This window comes from Schistocerca cancellata, chromosome 8, assembly GCF_023864275.1.
Source record: "Schistocerca cancellata isolate TAMUIC-IGC-003103 chromosome 8, iqSchCanc2.1, whole genome shotgun sequence".
In the NCBI taxonomy this organism is placed as follows: domain Eukaryota; kingdom Metazoa; phylum Arthropoda; class Insecta; order Orthoptera; family Acrididae; genus Schistocerca; species Schistocerca cancellata.
In genome coordinates, this window is record NC_064633.1 from 490,326,938 (window position 1) to 490,352,547 (window position 25,610).

Below are 25,610 nucleotides of genomic sequence, written 5' to 3' on the forward strand. Positions count from 1 at the left end.
AGGGTGGTTGCAGGAAGCATATCCTGCAAAACACCTCTATTTGGATTTAAATCGTTTTCCAGTTGGCTAGCAGTGTCGTTACCATTGTGGGCGGGCATAGGGTTCAAGCATCGTCCCTGACCATGACGGCGCTTGTCCGAGGCTTCTTTAGTTCTGTCCTGAACCAAGTAATCACACTAAAAGGGGGGTTAGCCCTTCTAGTGGTTTGTTCTTTTCGTCGCCTTTTACGACTGGCAGAACATACCGGAGGCCTATTCTTTTCCCGGGCCTCCACGGGAATTATTACTATTATTATTATTATTAATAGTAAAGGCGGCGACGGCGATCTGCTCTGAAGCACAACTGGGTCACAATAATGGTGCAGAATAAGGCGCAGCAGCGGTTCACGTGGTGCATCTTACTTTGTTCTGTTGTTGTTGTTGTTGTTGTTGTTGATGATGATGATGATGATGATGATGGTGGTGGTGGTGGTGGTGGTGGTGGTGGTGGTGGTGGTGGTGGTGGTGATGACGATGACGATCACGATCATAGTGGTACAGTTGTGGTGAGGTATAATCTCTCTATATAAATGGCAATGTCGTGACTGAGTCACTCATCATCGCCGAGCCCAAACCGCTGAGAATGGAAACTTGAAATTAGGGGAGGGTGTGTATTTTATTCTATAGTGGTTATTTAAAGAAGGATTTTTCGAAATTCCAACCCTAAGGGGGTGAAATAGGGATGAAGGTTTTTTTTAATGTTGCTTTTTTAAGGCAATTTTGAAGGTAGACCTACGAAAATTGATATTTGGTTTCTAGACCAGAAATAAAGAAATACGTGTTTCAGTATTTTTGGAAATTTGACCCTATGGGGGTGAAATCTATTTTGAAAATACACCATTATTAAAGAACTACTGAAATATTTTTATAGCTACACCTATGAATATTGTTATTTGACTCTTATTACAAAAAATATACGTCTTTCAGTTTTTCTCGAAATTTAAGCCTTAAGGGAGTGTAATAGGGGATGAAGATTTTTAAGAAAATATTTCGTTACATTAAAAAAATTTAAAGCTAAATTTATGAAAATTGATATTTCACCTCTCGGTAATATACGAAGAAATATTTGTTAGAGAATGAAAATTGCCGTGGAAATATATCCACAAGAACTCAAAAGGCATTAGTAACAAAAACTTTGGGTTCTAGCTACCAGAATAGTGTTTTGGTCAGATATTTCTATTATTGAATGTAGCGCTGAGGTAAAATTGCAGGCTTTGTTGAATCACACAGCTGACAGGATATTATTAACACAAATGGATGTTGTCAAAAGTTGGTCTGCTAAAAATATTCGCAACCTGAGTTTAATTTGTAAGTGGGGCTGCGATGGCACTTCTGGCCAAAGTACGTACAAACAAAAGTTCACCAATGATGATGGAAGCAAGTCAGATATTATTATTATTATTATTATTATTATTTGTTACTTTAATCGTTCCACTGCAACTTGTATCAGACGACCAAAGATACTAACGCAAGGATAGTTGTACGGAAAAATACAAGGCCGTCATCTCGTTCTTGCAGACCAATTTGAATCCAATATTTTCACGAGAATCCTGAATCTACTCTTGAGGAAATGGAATATATTGAACAGCAAGAGAAAAATCTTGTCCCTTTCGAAAATATTGCAGATGGAAAACAATTATAAAGTGTTTCTTTACAACTTGCTTTCACCATGATAGACGGTAATGTTTGTAATGCTACCCTCACACAATATGTCTACTCAACTACGGTATTTATGTAATGCGACTTCAAATGAATTTAACAATATCGACGCAGTTTTAGAAAAGGGAATCTCTGAAGATCATCTACAGTTCGGATTGTCAACTTTGCATGCGTGAATGCCGTTCTTCGAATGCTATATGCATGTAGCATATAACCTTGGAATTAAAAACTTGCAAGCGCGTAATGATAAGGAAAAGGCACAAGTAACGATCCGAAAAAGCAATATACAGAAGGGTAGTCGATTGACCAAAGCCTGGTTTCGGTAGTTCGAATGATGGGAATACCGCTCGAAGATTTTTCGAAAACTCTAGCATTTCTGCTGCTATTAACAGGGGTAGATGAGGACTTGATTAAGCGTTCCCACGTAATATTGCGAACAGTTTCGAGTGGCCATGAAATCGATTTTATAAAATTCCAAAATTATGCCTTACAGACAGCTCGTTACTTTGTGCAGTTATATACATGGTACTACTTGCCAACTTTTCGGTACACAAGGTATTGATTCATGGCGCAGAAGTGATAAACACATCTGTATTGCCGATAGGGCAGATGCCTGAAGATGTTCAAGAGTCTACAAATAAATACACTCCTGGAAATGGAAAAAAGAACACATTGACACCGGTGTGTCAGACCCACCATACTTGCTCCGGACACTGCGAGAGGGCTGTACAAGCAATGATCACACGCACGGCACAGCGGACACACCAGGAACCGCGGTGTTGGCCGTCGAATGGCGCTAGCTGCGCAGCATTTGTGCACCGCCGCCGTCAGTGTCAGCCAGTTTGCCGTGGCATACGGAGCTCCATCGCAGTCTTTAACACTGGTAGCATGCCGCGACAGCGTGGACGTGAACCGTATGTGCAGTTGACGGACTTTGAGCGAGGGCGTATAGTGGGCATGCGGGAGGCCGGGTGGACGTACCGCCGAATTGCTCAACACGTGGGGCGTGAGGTCTCCACAGTACATCGATGTTGTCGCCAGTGGTCGGCGGAAGGTGCACGTGCCCGTCGACCTGGGACCGGACCGCAGCGACGCACGGATGCACGCCAAGACCGTAGGATCCTACGCAGTGCCGTAGGGGACCGCACCGCCACTTCCCAGCAAATGAGGGACACTGTTGCTCCTGGGGTATCGGCGAGGACCATTCGCAACCGTCTCCATGAATCTGGGCTACGGTCCCGCACACCGTTAGGCCGTCTTCCGCTCACGCCCCAACATCGTGCAGCCCGCCTCCAGTGGTGTCGCGACAGGCGTGAATGGAGGGACGAATGGAGACGTGTCGTCTTCAGCGATGAGAGTCGCTTCTGCCTTGGTGCCAATGATGGTCGTATGCGTGTTTGGCGCCGTGCAGGTGAGCGCCACAATCAGGACTGCATACGACCGAGGCACACAGGGCCAACACCCGGCATCATGGTGTGGGGAGCGATCTCCTACACTGGCCGTACACCACTGGTGATCGTCGAGGGGACACTGAATAGTGCACGGTACATCCAAACCGTCATCGAACCCATCGTTCTACCATTCCTAGACCGGCAAGGGAACTTGCTGTTCCAACAGGACAATGCACGTCCGCATTATCCCGTGCCACCCAACGTGCTCTAGAAGGTGTAAGTCAACTACCCTGGCCAGCAAGATCTCCGGATCTGTCCCCCATTGAGCATGTTTGGGACTGGATGAAGCGTCGTCTCACGCGGTCTGCACGTCCAGCACGAACGCTGGTCCAACTGAGGCGCCAGGTGGAAATGGCATGGCAAGCCGTTCCACAGGACTACATCCAGCATCTCTACGATCGTCTCCATGGGAGAATAGCAGCCTGCATTGCTGCGAAAGGTGGATATACACTGTACTAATGCCGACATTGTGCATGCTCTGTTGCCTGTGTCTATGTGCCTGTGGTTCTGTCAGTGTGATCATGTGATGTATCTGACCCCAGGAATGTGTCAATAAAGTTTCCCCTTCCTGGGACAATGAATTCACGGTGTTCTTAATTCAATTTCCAGGAGTGTATTTTCCTGCTTGGTTTATCAAGTTGGGTTATCTGGCTTCCTTCAGGTCTTCTTTTACTTCATCGATCCATTTAATTTTTTCAGTTTTTGCTACACCGCGAGTTACGTAGAACTTCACAAACTGTCCAGTTAATGTGGTTGGTTCCATCCTTTTAATATGACCATTGGATTTTACCCTGCGTTTTTCGATATCCGCAGACATATTGATACACTTTTCAGTTTCTTTATTTGCACTTAGTCTGTACGTTTTAATTTTTCTGATGTCTCTCTTTCTGTATAAAGTGAGTGTCTCGGCATCATGGAGACACTGTGGCTTGATGACCCTATTATACTGCTTCAGTTTGGCGTATTTTCAGCTGCATTTTCGGTCATAGATGTACGTTGTAAACCTGAAAGCTGTTTTCATTTTGTGACAGCAAAATTCGTAGCTGAGCTTCTCCAAGCCACTTTCCGAAATGGTTTCGCCTACGTATTTAAGCTGACAAATCCTTTTTAGTTTAATTTTTACAATATTGGGTACCAGGTTGTTCATAGACATACATTTTATTTTTTCGAACAATGTTTCGAGCCCTGTTCTTTCTACTGTATTTAAGGATTTCCATTTGTTTTTGTGCTGTTCGAATGTTCAGACGTAGAATCACCAGGTCGTCTGCTAAAGCTTAGTTCAAATTCAAATGGCTCTGAGCACTATGGGACTTAACATCTGTGGTCAGCAGTCCCCTAAAACTTAGAACTACTTAAACCTAACTAACCTAAGGACATCACACACATCCATGCCCGAGGCAGGATTCGAACCTGTGACCGTAGCAGCCGCGCGGTTCCGGACTGAGCGCCTAGAACCGCTAGACCACCGCGGCCGGCAATTGTCATACACATATACAAATTTGGGTTTTTTGTTTCATTCGATCAAAAAATTAGATACTTCAACCAGCTTGTTACTGAGACAGTTAATGAATTGCATGACACTGAGAAAAAAATGAATTCACTGAAAGGCCCAAAAGTGGAAGCTATTAAACAGAAATTTAAAAGCGTGTTCGGAAAAAAGCAATGTATTTCATATTATGTATAAAACTGCCAAGTTTCTGGAAGGGGAAATAGACGTTGGCTAACCTGGATATGTGTGTGCCAGTGACGTTCCCTTGATGAAATATCCGAGGCTGTCATCATGTCATGTTGAAAGATGAAAGGCTTTCTGTATAGGTCGTTACTTCACATGTATTATATTCGTCATATTTTGATTCGGTGTTTTTTTTCCCTCATTCCAGCAAAAAAAAAAAAAAAAAGACGCTGTTTCCTTGAAGCAATATTGAGAGTTGTTTCTGTGCGTTATTGAGTCTAGGAAAGATCCGTAATTTGCATTTTGTACTCTTTGCTGATGTTTCATTTACGTATTACTTGGTGGAAGAAACAATATTTCAAAACATATAGAAACAAAACAGGACCGAGAAAATGTTAAGTATGTTATTAACAAAAATTTAAATCTGGTGTTAAAGGTGGAAATAATGGAGTGATAAATGCCGAGTGCATATGTGATGATGATGATGATGATGATGTTTGGTTTGTGGGGCGCTCAACTGCGCGGTTATCAGCGCCCGTACAATTTCCCAACCTTTGCTCAGTCCAATTTCGCCACTTTCCTGGATGATGATGAAATGATGACAACACAAACACCCAGTCATCTCGAGGCAGGTGAAAATCCCTGACCCCGCCGGGAATCGAACCCGGGACCCCGTGCTCGGGAAGCGAGAACGCTACCGCGAGACCACGAGCGGCGGACCCGAGTGCATATGTACATCATTTATTTTAGAACACAATTTGCGAATCAATTGCGGTGACCATACGAGTCACCTGTTCAGGAAAAGGTTCCCGGATAGTACCTACAGCGGACAGGTGCAAGACGCACAGATACACAGAATAGAAAGCAGTTTTTTCGAAAGTGAATCTCCTGATTTATGTTTTTTGAAAGTTGGCTGGTATGTCAGTGTTTAAACAATTATAATTCTGAAAATTGAAGTCGTATAACTTGGCGACAATTTTGTTGTAGTCTAGGGCTTCCACCAATTTTGAAAGTGTCTTTCCATTTTCTGTAGCACACTTGCAACTAATTTTAACTGTTTAAGCCCATGGTGGCTTCCGTTCCTCGCTCAAGCGGGGCCTTGCAGCCAAGCTAGTACCTGGAATGTCCCCGCAGCCGATAAACGGATGGTCGTGTGCCACCTAGTTTCCGCCATGCCTTCGCCACAATACATACCAAGTCCCTGGCTCAACCGTACATAGCAATTCTCCAGCTCTAGAAGCTGGCGACAACATCGTATAAAATAATTCGCACAAGCCGCTCGTAAGGCTATAAAGTGACACGTAGCATATGCCTTTGCATATAGACGAACGCCCCATTTGAGTTTTACGTTCCCCATTTGACCTAGAGGCTTGAGGGAGCGGGGGGAATTTGAAAGGGTACAATTTTTTTTTTTTTTTTTTTTTTTACATTTGGGTCATAAACTGCACTTGCATAATCACAATTTAAGATTTCGCATGCATGGTTTCTTTGTGTAAGAATCATAGCATCTGGCCGTCATTTTGTTTACATAAGGACGCTAGGGCAAGTGAATAGTTTGTGTACATGAAGATGAAATCAGCCGCCACCGTTTTGTTCACATAGGGGTCTCACTAATGTGACTGGTTTGTTTATATAATGATTCCACTTTAAGTGCTGTCATTGTTTACGTTAGCAGAACAATGGGCGGACTGATATTGTACTGGTCTTCACACGCTACTCACATTCATGCTGTGCCACGATAACAGCCCAGTGCTTAGGCGAGTTCGTGAGTGGAGTGTACCATTCGACGGAGACCTACAGTGAGGCCACTACCAAGAGCTCTAATATAGAGCTTGTTGCCAGGTCCGCACCCACTGCTACGCCGACAACCAGTGCAGAGTCGAAGACGTCGCATTAACGTGACAAGTCGTTCCATTAATGTCGCCGTAGGAGCGGCTGTGCTCTCTCTGAAGACACACCAGTTATTTTCTTACTCAATTTCTCGTTATTGAATGCCCTTCGAATCTCTGGTCTCAAAAGATAAGCCATTTCTTAATAATAAGATAGCCGCGCTCTCAGGGGCTCAGCATTTTATTTGCTGAGTAATGGCTTGGCGATCCTGGGGTTCCTGAGCTGAGGACTGGCAAGCTCTGGGAATGCTTCAGCGACCACTGTACCGCGCGGCAGTGGAACGTTGTGTGTCACAGGAAAAGGGGATCTCGACTTGATCGCCCGGATCGCGAGGATGGTAGGAATATCGGTAAAAGAACCCTCAGTCTGAAGGTGTGCTGTGCGGTGATGCGATGCATGGCTGTTGAGATGGAACAGCCGTTAACGACCAGCCTATGGTTATCCTGCCGCACCTCAGGTGTATAAGGCTTACCTAGGAACGCGAAGCTCTGTGTTGGTGGACTTATATTTCCCTAGCTGCTTGTGGGACCCAGATGGAACCCTCGAAATTATCTCCAGCTCCTCCAAGCGGAGAGGGCTCGTGTAGCCAGTCTCCTGAGTCAAGAGCGAAGTCTAAAAGTTTACGGTCTAGTAACAGAACATATGCTGGCAGTCAGTGTGTGTTTTTAAAAGAAAAAAAGGAAGGAGGGCAGCTTCGAGAAAGTTTTGCCTTTTTATATTCAAAATGAGTTAGAAGTCATGCCTGGCAGTTCAAAATCAGTTAAGCGATTGTATGGGACACTGTGGTGGAAACATCCAGTTTCCAACACGTTAAGGACTTACAGAAAGTCCAGTACCTTTGGGAATATGCCATCGAAACTGATCTGCACACTGCCTTGAATTACAGCGGAGGTGTTGTGGCTTGCAGAGTCTGGTGGACATTACCAATGAGGAATTGGAAGATAAGTGGGCTCCAGACTGTACAATCGACGTGCAAAATATCATGAAGAGGGTGGACGGGAATCTCGTAAAAGTCCGACTCCTTTCTCCTGACGTTTAACAGTGTGGAACTTTCTGACCATGTTAAGGCAGGTTCCGTTCGTTTCAGCGTGCGGCCTTATGTTCCCACCAATGCGCTGTTTCAAATGCCAGCGCTTTGTGCATACTACTCTTGGGAGTCCTGGAGAAGTTACTTGTGGCAAGGCAACCCTCGAAGATTTCCCTTGTGCATCTCCGTTGAAGTGTGTGAGCTGTTACGGAACTCACCCGGTCTTGAGTCGGGACTGCAGCGTGTATCTGGAAAAAACGGAAGATACAATAGTTTAAGACAATGAACTCGTACCGTATCGTGAGACCAAAAGATGTATAAAGCTATGCTGCCCCCAACGTAGAGTATTTGCAATGGAACGACGATTGTTCAAAATGGCTCTGAGCAACATGGGACTTATCTTCTGAGGTCGTCAGTCCCCTTGAGCTCGTAACTACTTAAACCTAACTAACCTAAGGACATCACACACACTCATGCCCGAGGCAGGATACGAACCTGCGGCGATTGTCATGAAGTTAATTATGCGTTGTTTGTCTCGTCTGCTAGGCCATTTCTTTTTGTACTGCATCCATATTGCGAGAGCTGTAATGAGGAATACATCGAAAACTGGAACATTTTTCTGATTTGGAACAATGTAGCCGGCCGTTGTAGCCGAGCGGTTCTAGGCGCTTTAGTCCGGAACCGCGCTGGTTCGCAGGTTCGAATCCTGCCTCGGGGCATGGATGTGTGTGATGTCTTTAGGTTAAGTTAGGTTTAAGTAGTTCTAAGCCTAGGGGACTGATGACCTGAGATGTTAAGTCCCATAGTGCTTAGAGCCATTTGAATCTCTCTCTCTCTCTCTCTCTCTCTCTCTCTCTCTCTCTCTCCCTCTACATTTTTTTCTGAAAGCATGTTGGTTTTATTCAGGTTTCCATTACATCAGATTATTTCCCACTCTTTTTGCTACAAAACCCTATTTTTCAACATAATCTCCGTTCAGTGCGACGGCCTTACGCCAGCTTACTGGGAGGCCCCGTTTGCCCGCTTGATACCACTGTTTTGGTTGACGTCGGAGCCAATGTCTTGCTGCATCAATAATTTCCCCATCATCCATGTTCTACTTCCCGCAGAGTGCATCCGTCATTGAGCTAAACAGATGTCTGAAGGCAAGGAACCCATCGGACACACACCTTCCAAGAGTATTCTCAATGTATGAAACAAAGGGAACTTGAGAAGTCGGCCGTAGCTGAAGATCGAACAGAAAACGGGCATAAAACGAGCTTTGTGCATACTACTCTTGGGTGTCATGGAGAAGCTACTTCTGACAAATGCGGCAAGGCCACCCTCGTAGATGTCCCTTGTTCATCTCCGTTGAAGTGTGTTTGAAAAAACGAGAGTTTTTCTCAAACATCATAGCACTGGGATTCTGTTGTGAAAGAATCGATCGAAATTAGAATAAACGGCAACAATTTTAACAGAGACCAGGGATACACACTTAGTAAGGCATGGGGAGTGCTTTGGACATTTAGCGATATCAAATATGTAGAGTCGATGCTATAAGGGACGCGGAGTAACAATTTCAAACGCGGCACCGGTCCGCTCAGTCCCGCGACGGGAAGGAACCGCTACGAGCTGCCCAATTTGCGTTCCGCGCATGCCCCACTTCGATGCTCTGTTGATGACGATGGCGGAGACAGTTATCAAAAGCTCTAGTGTTTCATTCGAAACGACGAGCCGTGTAATCCGGGAAGATTTTACTGAAGCATACCATCGCGAAAGACTCCGAGGACACACATTTGAGTACCCCAACTGGTGGGCGAATGTGTCAGCACTACTAGCAGAAACATCCAGTTGTGCAGCGGGGTGTTCCATTGTGATCAGTCAGTCGCCTCGGATGAGTGTGTTCGCAAGTTCCAACATTGCAGGAATCACAGCGGTGTGCGGCCGGCCGGCACACTGGAGATCGGACAGGTGTGCGCGATCTTGTTCCGATGGTGACAGACACTTTGCCCGACGATTCACCGCGCTTTTGTTCACTGCCAGGTCTCCGTAGACATTCTGCAAGCGCCTGTGGATATCTGCGATGCTCTGGTTTTCCGCTAAAAGAAACTCAGTGACAGTTCTCTGCCTGGAACGCACCTCAGGTGCAGACGCCATTTTGAGGGCTACATACAGCGACGCCACCTACCGGAGCTTCGTGATATTTTAGGGGTTGAAGTGGTAATATTTCACGATGTCCCACAACAAATATTTTCAATCGAAACTGGCCGAGAAAAAAGATGTGTTGCATTCCTTACGGAACGCCCCTCGTCTAATCGCTGCAGGGAATCAGAGTTTTACGATGACCAGTGTCTCCGCGGACGGCGCGAGCGGTACCCCTCGGCAGGTTCGGGACGGCTGTGTAGGCCGTTGGCGTCGCTGGTGTAACGGCGTGGGCTGCGCGGCGCCGCCCCGCGCCGCCAGATAACGCTAATTAATAGCTGGCATTAATTAATGCGGCCGCCCGGCGCCAGATCTCATCAGCGCGCGTTATTATTAATTGATGTGCTATACCAAACAAGACGGCACGCTACCTGCGGACCGCCTCCGGGACCTATCGCCCTTCTCTGGCCGGAGGACCTATCTATCTTTTTTTCCTATACGATATCGTCCTCCGTGAGAGCTGATAAATTTGCCCAACAATCGGCGTTATAAAACTCCACTTCATTTTCTACAAATAATCATGAAAGAACTAATATGTAGGATATATGCGACAAGCGAAATACCCTGAGGCTTCGAGAATAACGTGATAATCCCAACGCCAAAACACAGGCGCTGACGAATGTTAGTATTATCGAAGCATCAGTTACTAAGTAATTTTTGCAATATACTAATACGAACAGTGTGCAGAAAGATTACGAGATTGGCAGAAGTCGGCCTGCTGGAGGACTAGGTTCTGGAGAATGAAAGATCACGCTAGGGAGTACTCACCCTGCGACGTATCTTGTAAGATCAGCTTGAGGAGCTCAAATAAATGAATAAATGCCTCAAGCGTTCCACGATACGAAGTCCCAGATCGAAGTCAAGAAAAAGCAGCACTTTGGAACTCACGAGCGACTGTTTCTGCTGATTTCATGCGATTATTTACAACCATCCTCCGCAATGCTCGGTGGTCCCTGTCATTCAGTACATGAGTTCTGACTGTTCGTAGTTTAGCTTTGTGGTTGTGCTTCGCGTTTCCAGTTCACAGTTGCATCATCAACAGTCGACAGGCTTAGGAGGGTTGAAATGAACCTGGCGGGTTTGTTATTCATTTGACAGTCAATGATTAATCCACTTTCTAAGTCACAGCTATCTTGGCCGACCGAATCTGCTGTTACTGCTTCTCTACTATCGAACACAATACTCCCTGCCTTCTTTTACACTGGCGGGTCCTCCGATCATGACTTCTAGTGGTCAATTCCGCATCATATAGGGGTATCCGGACACTTTTGATTTGATAGTGTACGTACTTACTAGACACTCATTGAACCTCGCACCTTCTCAGCGCAACTTTCCCGTGTCTAACGGTCTCCTCGTCGATGGGACGTTAAATCTTGATCTTCCTTTCCTTTCTCTAGTGGGATTCTGTCTACAAACTACTGCACCATCTTCATCGCAATATTTGGCACATTAAAGTCTGCTTTTCCCATGTAGCGTCCTGCGAAGTTGACAGCTTCGTGGAAGTCAACAGCTAGTAAGACTGACGGCTGTGTCAGTCATAACTGACTTCGTGTGACAATTTGTACAGGGTTGGCATTATTAGCCCCATCTAATGGAAGTATGTTGAACAGTAAGCCCCGGGCTTCGCGAGTTTAGACCGATCTCGTCCTTAGGCATGAGTAGCCACTGCTGTTGGATTTCTTTAACTGTGGCGGTATGCTAATGTCCTGACAGTAGTTGTTCGCCACTAGAAGGGTACAAGACTTGGATATCCAGCGTATGTCGCAACTCGGCTGTCGTGCTAGACTTCCAACGCTGTTGATGATTTCGTAAAACATGCTATTCACAACCGTATGGAAATCTGTAGTTGCGCCCATATATATCCGATTTTTAATGTTAAAAAAAAAACATTCATATGTTCGTTATCGGTCGGGACTATCGTGCTGCACAACAATTTGCAAGCTTATAGAGGTATGACATTAGATCCACCGCCATTTTGTAATCATATTTCTGGCGTAAAAATATGACTCCGCTGCTGTTATACAGTGTGTGTATTCCTGCACAAGACATTGAACGAAGTGCCGTAGTGATTTCTTAACACGCTGTGCTTGCAATCCATCCAGATTCAGGATGCCACTGGCTACCCAGTGAATGTCACAACGGTTCCTTCGATAAGGCTACAGCTGATTTGCTATCTTTTCTTTCTCCAGCAGAGCTCATGCTTTGATGATCTCAACACGGAACTTCCTTCCTCTTTACCTAGAAACGACCTAGCAGTGCGAATATAAAATGAATGACCCTTTGGATGTGTGATCTGGAGAAAGCCCTTGGATCTGGACAGAAAATCGGAAACACATTTAAAAATACACAGCGTTTGTGATATTTTGATAATGCAGATTTGGAGTAAAATTCTTGTACATTTTTGCTCTATTTCTGGTTCGCCAGAAGTAGTAGATATGCCCGGTTATGTTCTTCGTCTTGATTCTTTTCTTTCGCTGTGACTCCTGTTCCCTTTTTGTGGCCCATTATGCCTTTCTTCGATTTTGCACAGTACACTCTGAATTTGCCAACGTTATTTCGGAGCACATCTTTCGGTTTGATCCCGCATTCTCTCTTGAAATCTACAGTATCTTCGGCTGTTTTGTGGTAGTCATTAAATTATGATTCAAGTTTTTCGGAGTCATTCTATTCTGGTTTGGTCCGTAACAGTCAGTCATTTTTTAAATATCTTGTCTGTAATCGATTTTATGTTTCTATAGAAATCTCCAGTTTTTCCTCTTTTTGTCGGTGTCCCGTCTATCTTCTTACTTCAACAGTCATAAGATATGCGTTCAGAAATGTCATTTTCCATGCCTAGTTCTCTTTACTTTTGCAAGACCGGACATTCCGAACTATAGAGCGCCCTCCCCTCTTCCCCACAGCTCCACGGTTTCACAACTTTGCGCGTACTTTCCCTCTCCTCGGTCTCTTATCTTATATGTATTCTGTGTTCACCTGAATGCTAGTTAAGTCTTCTTGGACCTGCCTGTCTTTATCGATCCCCTAGCACATAATATCGGTACGCATGGGACAGTATGCGTTACCTAATGTGTTCCTAAACGTCGCACATAAAAACCTGATTCTTCCGGGCCTCATACCTCGGGTTCTATTTATGTTAGAAAGGGAGGGTCAAGTACTTTTGATAGCCCTTGGACTAGGAACCATTTGTATGCCGAACAGAAGGATCGTCTTAATGTCACTACCTTACCGTGCAGGTTCAAAGAATGAATATTACACACGTTCTCCGTCTTCGGCAAATGGAACAAATCTTTTGGTTTTTTATGCATTTGGTGTGTTCTACGGTGGGCCTTAAGGGACTTACGGAGGCACCATTAGTTTATGGGCGGTTCCTTGGAAAACCCTAAAAAGTGTTTTTTTACCATTTTTCGTACCAAAATCGAGCAGCGGAATCGAGGGAGTCTATGCTCAGCAAATGCTCGAAATTTTTACTATATTTTCCTAAGATTCCGATCTCGAACAGCCTTCGAACTTTTTGATGTCTTTACGCATTTACAAGATACAGGGTGCCGCCCGCCTCCCCTTCTGTGATGGTGTCAGACTCTCTGTCTTGACGGAAGGCCGCGACATTCCTGTGCACGACTTGATGTACTCCGAACAGAGCTGATAGATGTTATCCCTGTGAGCTGTCTACGAAGGAATCATGGGTGAACTGGCCATCGTCTCCCGCAAACTTCGTGGATTCGCATTGAGCGCGGATGCGGCCAACCGCTAAAGGCCTCTTCACACCGGCATTCGCATCACTTCAGCTCACGTACCGTCAAAACATTCTGCATTGCATTTCAAATGGCGGAATGCACACTGGCCGCCACGTCACGTCGCCGTCGTTTCACTGGAAGTAAGTCTGACCGCTGACCTCATCCATCCGTCGTCGAACACTTGACTCCCAAGCGCATTTCCTCCAGATACACGGACGTTCGCGGATCTCCATGTTACGTTTCGTCGTGGTTGATATCATTTGTTCGCTGTCCGTTATATTTTGTGATTATTATAAATTGTTTCGTTACGTTATTTCTTTTGTTAAATTTTATAATTTTACAATAATTGGCGAAAGACTAATTGAAGCCGTGAAGCAGCAGTCAGAATTGTATGACATGATGAACGTACTAAATTACTTTCCATCTTCTACATTTATAAAGCGGATTTTTATACATACTGGTACCATATTTAATATTTTACAGTGAAATGGATCACAATATGACTGGAACTTCAGGTGAAAAAAATACTAGGGGTAGAATGAAATTGGTTAATAAGTGGAATTTGTTTGCATGTTGTCAGGCATTTGTAATGTTTCGTTAAGAAGTGGACTGAAACCATTACACACTGCAACAGTTTCAAAGTATACATCAAGTAATGCCTTAGAGTTCTTTGTTTAAATGTGTGTTTGTAGCAGGCTTATGTATTGTTAAGTAGCCCCCTTGATTGTCTGTGAAGTAGTTTTGCAAGCATCAGTGGTCAATATTTATGTAGTTTCGATAGCTAACCCCAGTACAAATAATGCACTTGAACTATTAAGAGCCAAATACAAGATGTAAAGAAAACCTATGAATCTTGAAGGGAATGGTGTTGAGGAAGATATGACTACTGCACAAAGATTTTCACTAGGCTGGCAACTAAACTTAACGTTAAGCAAACCAATTTTTCACGGTATGTGATGGCAGCTCGTAACACTGTGTTCCTTTTCGTAATTATGGATGCAATTTGACGTAACAAATAAGAAAAACTGGTGCTTCGACGTTCTAAAATACTTAAGAAATACAGACTCCTCTTCTTCGATATACTTGTATAGTGTGCGAATTTCCCCTTCTGTACCACGTAATGACATTTTTCGAACCCAAACCTGTTTTGCGTTGTTTAGCACTTCCGTCTTCCTTCTCTAATTTGCACGCCATCCCTGCAAGCTGCAAACCGTTTTGAGTCTAAAAGTGCAATTTTCACACAGATTTGGACTCCAGCATCGACGTATCTAAGCCATCCGTTGTGTATGTGCTCTTCGCGCATAAAAAAAGGTTGAAAATCATGTTACGGAGATCGCAATTCCCGCGAAAAGAAGTTGAGGACAGCCATAGGAATTGAGATCACGTGACTTGATATGACGTGACTTGAGATGAGGTGCTGTGACGTGACGGACAGAGTGAATGCATGTTGACGTGACGGTGTTGCGGACTGCGGACCGTGTGAATTGCCCTTAACGCGCTTGGGGTGCCCGGCCTCGTGACGTCGCGGCTGCTCAGCCGACACGCCGCCGTCTGCGTGCCGAGTGCTGGCTGAACTGTGCGTTCCACGGCGGAACTGCTACATGAATAGAGTACTAAATAATTGTTCACTTTGCTGTTCAGAAGTAAGTTATTGACACGTTTCTAGCTATACTGATCATCAGAAATATCTACCAAGAAAGAATACAAGGCACATAACTTATAATAAATTTTACGAAAGGTGGTGCATAAAGAACACTAGGAAACATACTAAAAAGAAGAACATAGTCTTCATACACAACATGGAGTCATCTGTCATTTTCTTTTTCTCAAGAAATTTCAAGAACGACATTTTTCTCCATTTTTGTCGCATGCTGTAATTGTGAGCGATGTGCTTTTCAAAGAAGTGGACGTATTTTAACATATGACTTTTCGGGGTTTCCCGACGGATCTGTTGCAAATACAGTTCTCGAGTTTGCCGCCGGATTGTATTGTGTAAATCCCACAGTATTTCATGGCTGCAGCTGTTCGTCATCTTCAGGAGGTGTTACTTGCTGCTGTCATTGCAAGACGCGAGTGATAATCGTGCGGCGGCATCGAAATTTGTCAAGCCAGGAGCAGGCAGTACTTGTGTGCGGGAAGAAGCTCGCAGTTAAGAGGAAAGCGGCGCTGCTACTACTCCCTGCTGGGAGTGCAGAAGGGCCCTCCGCGCGTACCTGGACATGGGGCGTCGCATCTTTTATAAAAAAGGAGGAAATTTTGTCCCCAGTGTCATCTTCTGGGACTGTGTTGATAAAGAGGCAAACAACCTTATCAACATGTGTAGTTGCAGGTTTTCAGTTAGTCATTAAATCAAAACAGTGAAAACAAGAACTTCCGATTCATGACTCGATGCAACGCACTGCTGAGATGTAATTCAGCTTTTAATCACAGGAGTGTCCGGCTGCACAGTCCCTGCCCACAACGAGCGCACTGAAGGCCTTTGTGCGGTTCCCATCCAGCAGGGGGCAGCAGGAGCGCCGCTTTGCTCCAACTGCGAGCCCGCGCACGTGTATTGCCTGCTCCGGGCCTGATAAATTTCGACGCCGTCTCGCCATTATCGTCAGTCGCGTCTTGCAGCAGTTAACAGCAGCAACTACTACCACCTGAAGATGTCGAGCAGTTGCACCGATGAAATATTGTGGGGTTTACGCAATACGATCCGGCGGCAAACCCGAGAAGCGTATTTGCATATTATATTTTAACTTATTTTCCAATTCACGTACTAAGATATTACATTTGAGAGTCGACGTATTACATCGATTAACAATTTATGCTGCATATACACGATGTAAACAGTTTTTGTTCAGTCCATAAAATACAGCTCGACATATGAACTAATATTCTGCAACGCTGCTTATGTGCGACACCGATTTATGTAGATAATACTTTTTCACACAGTTCTTACTAAGAGACAGAAATACTTCTGAAATCTATCGATGGTTGTAAGGTCCTCGTATTTGTATTCTCTGAGTGACAATTCGAAATTCCCCACGCATATTGTACATGTGACAGTTCGTTGAGTGAGAGTACACAGTGTGTTTCGTAGTAAGTGTTGCAAGATTTGTTTTCTTAGTGCTTCTGGTTGGATGTGACAATAAAATAACGTGGTAATACTTTTTTTGTCATGCACATTCATATTTTAGACGAGGACGCATGACGACTTCGTTGTGCACAATGATGCATGGTACGCAATTTTTAAATTAATGACGACCGACAGTGTAGCCACATATGATGTTTGTGTAATGGTACGTCCAATTTAGTTACATTATATGTGTTTAGCTGTGTTTTTGCTAGTGCGTGTTGCTATGTTTTCAGACACACCTTGGAATGGGAAACGCCTGGAACTGGTAGTGTGTACAATAAAGAATTTTATACACAGTCTGGTGTAAAAATTTCGTTCTTCAAATGAAGTCATGCGCATCACCCATCAGTATCGAAACTTAACTGATAGCATGACGGCGTTAGAAAGCTCAATTGATATAACTTGCCACCAGGCAGTGTGCATTTATAGGGCAGCGGCGCTGTATTTTGGACACACAAATAGTTTAACAACCTTGTGTTCAAAATGTAACTAATAAAATAAAAAAACTAACTGTAAACTTGCAAATATAAAACAAAATATGTGCAACATTACGTACAGTTTGTAGGATAAAACAGCTTTACAAAAAATTGTTGACAGGAGCTGCCGCCAGACGGCAAGTCTGAGTTGAAAATCACCTAATGTGCACAGCATTCTTAATAAATGATAAAATACGAATTAATCGTAATGCACTATTCATATAAAAATCAAAATGTAATGTAAACCAGTTAATCTGAGTCACAAAATATACCCACAAAACATGGCAGTGAAGAGGCACATTTAGGATAAGAATGCAGAGGTATCTCAAGTGCGTGGGAGATGATGCCTCGATTAAATATTAAGTACTTGATAAATTTGTGATAAATAATCATTGGTACAGAGGTCTGTATGTGCATTACAGTTATTTCATTCAGTCCGTACAAAAGTACAAACAAGGGACTATGCGTAAAACAATGCCCGCGCGGATTAGCAGCGCGGTCTAGGCGTCTTGTCACGGTCCGTGCGGCTCACCCCGTCGGGGGTTAGAGTCCTCCCTCAGGCATGGGTGTGTGTGTTGTCCATAGCGTAAGTTAGTTTTAAGTTAGATTAAGTAGTGTGTAGGCTTAGGGACCGTTGATCTCAGCAGTTTGGTCTCTCTTTCTCCCGTAAGACCTTACCACAAAGTAAATAAATTACAAAACAATGACAAAATAACAGAGAACTAATAGCATTAAAACATTCTTAAGAAAAACCTGGTATTATAAGCTAATGGCATGAAGTACTTAGCCTTAGGATACACGATAAAAATATTTTACCAAAAGGACAGGAGGGAGTGAACAAAAAATTTGTGTTTTGTCTCACATAGCGATATTAGGATCCGCAGATACAATTGACATGTGTGACAAAGAAGTTAATAGCACAGTGGCAATAGTAAGGCTAACTTAGTTGAACACTGAGCGAAGAATTTTCCCGAAGATAACTTCTTCTTTTTTACTTTTTTTAACCACCTTCTTAGAAAATGCATACTTCTTTATAAGAAGAATAAAACTTTAATGGAAAAGACAAAACCTGACATTTTCTTACTGAAGTTTGGTTAAACAAAAAGTACCTCTGCATAAAACACAAGTTCTTGAACCAAAAGCCGGCTGAGTCGGACAAAATACTTGACGTATTAACAAAAACATAGATAGTTAGGAACCAAAATATTCATTTTACTTAGTTAAAAGTTCATGTAATTGTCATCCATGACATAAGAGAATTATTGTGAAACGTATGCTTGTTGTAGGCAGTCACATTGCAACAGAACTTATTTGTTCTGTTACCATTTGGCTGTAGGTGAAATGTTAGCCATTTATTACAGCTTTTTGGACTGTCTGGTAATAGCGAGAATCGACCACATAGTTTCTTTTGTTTTATTTCATATTTTCTGAGGCCATTTCAATTTTTGCCGATGTGATAATATCGTTGAAGTTACTAGCCTCTATAGGCTATATGTTTTATTTTCTGCACTGACCCAGGAGTGCCGGCCGGGGTGGTCGAGCGGTTCTAGGCGCTACAGTCTGGAACCGCGCGACCGCTACGGTCGCAGGTTCGAATCCTGCCTCGGGCATGGATGTGTGTGATGTCCTTAGGTTAGTTAGGTTTAAGTAGTTCTGAGTTCTAGGGGACTGATGACCTCAGCAGTTAAGTCCCATAGTGCTCAGAGCCATTTGATCCATTTTTTGACCCAGGAGTCACGTAACAGATTATCTACGTGATACACACAGCAAGATACCCATTGTCAGACTTACAATCCTTGCCCTTCATTTTCCGCAACCAGTATTTTTCCCTGTGAATATCATTAAACAGAAGTTAAAAAAAATCAATCTGTAAATAAAAATCTGCGGCCAATAAATTGGGTGTATTAGTACAGACATATCTGACAAGACGCAAATCAGTTTTTTTACATACACAAACGACTATCAGAGATGAAGGGACAAAAAAGGGAGGATTGGTAGAATTGACCAAGGTTTGAATCCGAAGTTTGTAGACTGTTAGGCAGGCAGTATTCCACTTAGCCACAAATACACATACTAAAACATGGCAGTAAATGCATACGAGTCGATGTAGATGTGATTTTTCAAAATCTGGTCGAAAATGTGAAAGCGTCTTATTGATTTGACAGAGGAAAGAAATTAGCAGGCAAAGCTTTCAATCAAATTTTCATGGAGAAGCGTCCATAACTATGCTACGGAAACACCAGTCCACAAGCTTAATGCATTTTGTCGAGTTCAGTTGACCACAAGCCCGTTCTGCTCCTCCCCGATTGTCACGGTACTCAACAAGAAGCTTGACGTCACACCATGTCTTCATGCTGAGATTTTTCCCCATCGCATCTAACGAACTGCACCGGCTTGATAAGTAGTTTATGAACCGTTTTAAAGACCAATATAACCTTGCTTGCACTTTATTGATGTTGCCAAACCCGGGTGCTCTACCAGTAAAGTACGTCATTGCAAAGTCAGCGAATGTAGCCTGCAGAGGGCTAACGCGGCTTAATAATAAAAGGTACAGGCACCTACTCCCTTCAATACACAGATTTTCACTTACTTATACTGTATAGACATTGCCAATACTAACTTCAACAACCATTAGACAGATGTTAATAGGAAAAAAATTTGGGACTCGAAAAAGAAGCTGCTGAAGAACGCAGGAAAGGGCTAAAGTAGAAAAACAAGAGAAGTTGGACAAACATCCAAAAAAGATCCGGTAACGGGCATTTCAAATGACAGACAGACAGCATTGTTTGTGGAGAATTTTTTGAAGAAAAGTATATCCAGCGTGAAATTGTGAGGTCTCGGCACATGAACTTGGTGCACACATTGAGGATTCATTGTATTGCTATCGTGACTACCGTAAAATTGAAAAATAATGTGTTGAACTAAGTTGCATCGTGTGAAAGGAACAAAATAACATTTCCATAAGAGAACTTACTGTTATGTTTTAAGTTCATACTTCAATTTTTTTATCATATTGTACTTTTCGTGTATAAACAGATTACATTTGTTTGTGAGCCACAAAAGTCTCTTTTTATTTAAAATAAATCATGTATTTTGTTGTGCGGCCCATACTGCCCGACACTTCAACATCCGAATTGTTAGCCGTAGAAAATATTTTCTTGCTGTGTGTTGTTTTAATTAGAAATATTTCTTTCACCATTCACCCAAAAACAAATGTTCAAATCGAGGTTTCGTGCTGTTGTACCTCATTACAAAACAATAACAAAAGCTTTTCCAATTTTGATTGAAGTGTCCCATACTAGCCGCCTTTCCCCTATAAGAACCTCAGTTACTTGGTTTATGTGGTATTCCAGTGGTCTAGAGCGCTTAAATTTCATTTTTAATATTGTAGTGACGACTTTTCGTATATTTTTGGAGCTAGCTTTCCATCGCAGATTTGAAAACATTACGTACTGCAGCCTTACTCGGTAATCTTCGTAATTTATGTATAAAAGTGCCAAATGCAGCACTGAGTCATTGTACAACCTAGCGAGACGTCTGTTACTTCGTGAAATTGATCACTACCCTCAGTGCAATTCATAAGATATGATAGGTGAACGTTTAATGTTATGTCATTTATTTTAACAAATAGTATCAGAAAGACGTATTTTCGATAGATTTTCAATGCGCCGGCGGCTAGAAATTTTTTGGTTTCACGCAAGTTTTAAGGTAAAAACTACTAAGTACGACCCTTTCACCTTTAGAACCGTGTAATCAGATGTGGCGTGTGGCTTGTCTATTTATATAGTTACAGCACGTGAGTAACGGCAGTCCGTAGTCAGACACTGTTAGTAACGAAAGTAGCTAGTAACGAGTAGTCTGTAACGAGTGTGTACCTCGACAGCTGCGAACACAAGTTTAAAATGTAAGTGGTTACTTTCACAGGCTCACTCGTGAGAACCGAGTCACAGCACAGGATAAATTCGCTAGGAGAGCTCCGGTATACTCACTTGGTATACTCACTTGCCACAATTTGCTTTCTTGTAATCTTTGGATCTTTAATAGACTTTGCAGCTATTACCTGGCAGTTGATTCGTCGTTTCACCCATGTCACCTGGCACAGTCACAGTTCCAAGTCCTCTCTTTGGTGTCTAAGAACCAAAACACAGTACAAACGAAATTACTGTTACTTAAGTAATTCCAGAAGCGGCCATGAAAAAATCCAGGCACTGAAAAGTGCCTATTACATGTTTAGCTGTCGGTTGTTTGTTGTGAAAAACAGTGGACCAGTAGATACTGATTCCATAAAAAGATACAATTTCTGAAATTCAGTAGTTATTGATTTTTTTCGTCCGAAGCTTATTGCAAATAATTAAAGAGTATTTCTTACGAGAAACGTTTCGCTTATTTATAAAACATCATGTGTGCTAATTTTGGAAATACAAATTAATAAGTCACTACATGTTGGTAATTATTGATTGAAAAATGTATTTTGCTTCTTTTGTAACATCCTGGAACCACTGCTTTTTCCTTAGTTATTAACGTAGGTTCGTGTTAGTAAACAATGCTCTTTCATTATTTGTATTAATATTAAGACGCAAAAGCAATAATAATTGATTATTGTATGGCCATGCAAACAAACATGACATGAAAGTTGTCAGAGGACATGCTCTCTCTCTCTCTCTCTCTCTCTCTCTCTCTCTCTCTCTCTCTCTCAAGCGGTGTGCAGCAGCTTGGTAGTGGGACAGCGCTTAATAATTGTAATGACTGGTGTTGTGCTGTCGGCAGGTGTTCATCCGCGAGCTGGTGTCGAACGCGAGCGACGCCCTGGAAAAGCTGCGCTACCGCAGCCTGGCGGCGGGCGCCGCAGAGCAGGCGGCGGCCGCTGGACCGCTGGAGATCCACATCGCCACCGACAAGCAGGCGCGCACCATCACTATACAGGTGAGGCGGGCGCTGCTGCTCACTTCTTACGAAGATACTAGGCACAGCAGCAAAACGCAGCTTAAAGTACGATTCTAGTAGTTCCCAAAACCAGTAGTACTTCATTTATCCAAATGTCATCGCGAATCAATCCGTCACACATACATCTCGCTGGCATTGGGACCACCATTGCCGTGCACTATCTAGAAACAAAGGGTCTTACATAATGCAGACTAAACTTAGCTACTAGTAAAACGGTATTTAGATTCTATGGGTGAGTTAGCTACCGTAAGGACTTCAGGAAATTTACATTGAAATTAATTCAATGTAGTCTCGTGTTGTGGTCTTGAATTCGACGACTGGTTTGATGCAGTTCTCCACGATAGTCTATCCCGTGTGAGCCTCATGTTCCTCACGTAACTACTGCTACATACATCCTTTTCGACGTATTCATTGTATTCAAACCGTGGTCTCGCTCTGCACCTTTTGCTATTCCTCATCTCCCCCCACCCATGCCATAGTTTCCTCCATTACGAAATCAACTTATCCTTGAAACCTCAGGATTTTTCATAAAACTTATCCCTTCTTTTAGCCCAACTGTGCCGTAAATCTCATTTTTCCGAATTCATTTCAGTAGGGCATACCTCTTTGTTACTTCATGATGTTTTTGGAAAGAAGGCGGTCTTTGTTTACAACCACGCGTGGTATTTCACCTGATCACCTGCTAGACACTTTACGTGAACTGCCAAGGGCTTAAACAGGTGCCAGCGTCGGACAATGCATTATACTTTAATTAAAATATCTTCGTGATTGGCCGGCCGAAGTGGCCGTGCGGTTAAAGGCGCTGCAGTCTGGAACCGCAAGACCGCTACGGTCGCAGGTTCGAATCCTGCCTCGGGCATGGATGTTTGTGATGTCCTGAGGTTAGTTAGGTTTAACTAGTTCTAAGTTCTAGGGGACTAATGACCTCAGCAGTTGAGTCCCATAGTGCTCAGAGCCATTTGAGCCATCTTCGTGATTGACGTTTCAGGGATGCGAGTGGTAGGGTCTAGAGAACAGAAGTGAGCTTTAAACTCGCCAGCGAGTCCTCTGCCGTCACCTCCGAGCTCGCCATCTCCGTATGCTTGCAGACTCGACTTGAGTGTCCGCCGCTGCCGCCCACTGTCATGTGGGTCGGTTATCGGGTACGAGTGGAGTCCAATTGCTCAGAAAGGAGAGCGAATACACCACTTCGCAGATGTAATCGCGAAATCGTGGCGTTCCCACTACATACGAACCTTTTGAAGTATCAGAAGACATGACATGAGGGTTAAATGGAGTCTCTAAATAGTGATGAATTATTAAAATGAACTTACAAAAGTGTTCAAAAAAGTTAGTGATGTGAATGATAAGCTACACAACTCGCTGTTAGTCTATAAATGCAAGTTGCCATCAAATGAATACAGAAATAGCCCCATTTTTGGTCGCAGGGATAGAACAGGGACATTGCTCTGCGCTGAGTTTTCGTTAGATGCAGCACATATGTTTCCTCGTAGTGGAAGTGGAGTAAACAAGAATGTAACCATTTTGTTCACATTGGACAAAATATATGCCCGTGTGTTCTTCGTTTGAAGTGCGGACTATAGCACGAAATGTGTTCCAGACATCACTTCTCTTCTAATACAATACATTTGCAATTTTCCACATCGCATCAATTAATTTTCAATAAGCCACAACTAACCTTATACTCCTGCATGCCTCAGTAAGGGAGAGCTAGTCGACGAGTATGAAGCGACATCAGTGTCACAGTTCTCAGGCTCGTCATAGTTGTGGAACTACAGCGGGAACGAAGGAAGCTCGTTAGCGCTGTTGTATCAGCGGCGCCTTGATTTGTAAAGTATGCAGCCTGAACCATAAGGCTCTCCAGCTCCGTTTCGCAGCTCTTTCTCGGATTCCGTCCTCTCGCTGTTTTGCCTGTTCTGCGTGTGGGAGTAGTAGTGTTCAAACCTTTTTGCTCAAGAGCCAATACTGACACTGTGAGGGGGGGGGGGGGGCATATCGGGCCGCATATCTACCGATCTGATTCTTAATTGGTAACCTACATAAATTAGTGTGATCTGTTATTATCTACATTAATTAGTATGTTATGAGCCTCCCCAGTAGACAAGCCGTGGTAAGGGCGCGCGATATGTTGGCTGCTGGCTCCCAGGTACTGATAGAAGTCAGCACCATTCGAAAAACTTCTTGTCGACTGTTCTCTGTTTCAGATTACTGTCAACATCAGCGACTCTAGCTGTGACACTGTAATTGCCTGACGAAGTTTTACTGTGTTGTTTGTGTGAGCGAATGATTAATTCATTAATAAAAGTAGTTGCACTTTTAAATGCTTTACACAATATACACAATATTCGACACGATCAGGAACGCTTACTAAATGTTGTGAATGTCATTTTACTTCTACTCATCGTGTTGTATGCAACAACCTTAATTAATTTCATTTACCTTGTTACAAATAAGTGCCGCATTTGAAGATGGTCATCTCTATAATTTGCATTCACGAATCCGTGTTAGTACCATTTGCTGTTTGTACCATAGCAGGTGATCGGTATGAGGACACACGTCGCTGCACCGTCAGTACTGGAAGACAAACAATAAAACATCACCCTTCTAAGATGCTCTAAAACCGCAGTAAGCGCGCTACTTACACCTCTGCCCCTGAGGTGAGTAAGACTCGCGTGTTAGTTACATTATAAAATACGGCTGAGAACCGCGGCCCACACGAGTACTTGATTCGTGCTGCATGTGGCGCGCAGGCTGCAGTTCGACGGCCACTGGACTAGAGGCGTGCCAGGCGTAGCTGTCTGTCGCATGAGCAAGCGGTGTGTAGTGTACGAGCCAGAAGCTGAGCTCTCCACCACTGACATCAACCAATCACAAAGTTGTTTTAATCGAAGTATAGCGCCCTGCTTGTTCTCTCCCACGCATCGTGATCGTAGCTACAACAGCTGTTACACTGCCAGCACGTAGTTCTCTCAGTGGCGCAAACGCCAAACTCGACTGTCCTATGTGGCGCCGCACATTGTACGCCTCCGCGTTCGCTGTCGTCTTAGCTGTGAGCAAGACCTAAAAATAGTGGGATTCGATGTGCGACCCAGTTGACAGCTGCAGACCCAGTTAATAACATTTTCTGCCATGCGTATCTCGACGGACTTAATGGAATCCCAAAATTTTTTAATTCCGCAGGATCCTGCGTATCTTGAACGAGCTCTTGCCAACAAAGGGGAGGAAAGCTGTAGATTTTGCTGGCATATTATCCTCCTTGTCATAGTGCTGGTTTTTTATTTTAACTGATAGCGCCAACTCGATCTGCTGGGCCTAGTATTTATTTATTTATTTATTTATTTTTTTTTAATGAAGACAGCCGTGAGATGAATGATATCCTGTGGCAAACTCACGCAATCGCGAATTGTGTGCCCCGTG

General features: G+C 43.5%; 1 protein-coding gene across 1 annotated transcript in view; it reads left to right on the top strand.

Annotated features, from left to right (window-relative positions):
- The window catches only part of LOC126094443 (heat shock protein 75 kDa, mitochondrial), a 308,018-nt gene that overhangs the window by 115,187 nt on the left and 167,221 nt on the right, over positions 1 to 25,610 (top strand). The window contains exon 4 of the mRNA XM_049908816.1: positions 22,017 to 22,172. Coding sequence (XP_049764773.1) covers positions 22,017 to 22,172 — 156 coding nt within the window. The remainder of the gene's footprint in view (positions 1 to 22,016; positions 22,173 to 25,610) is intronic.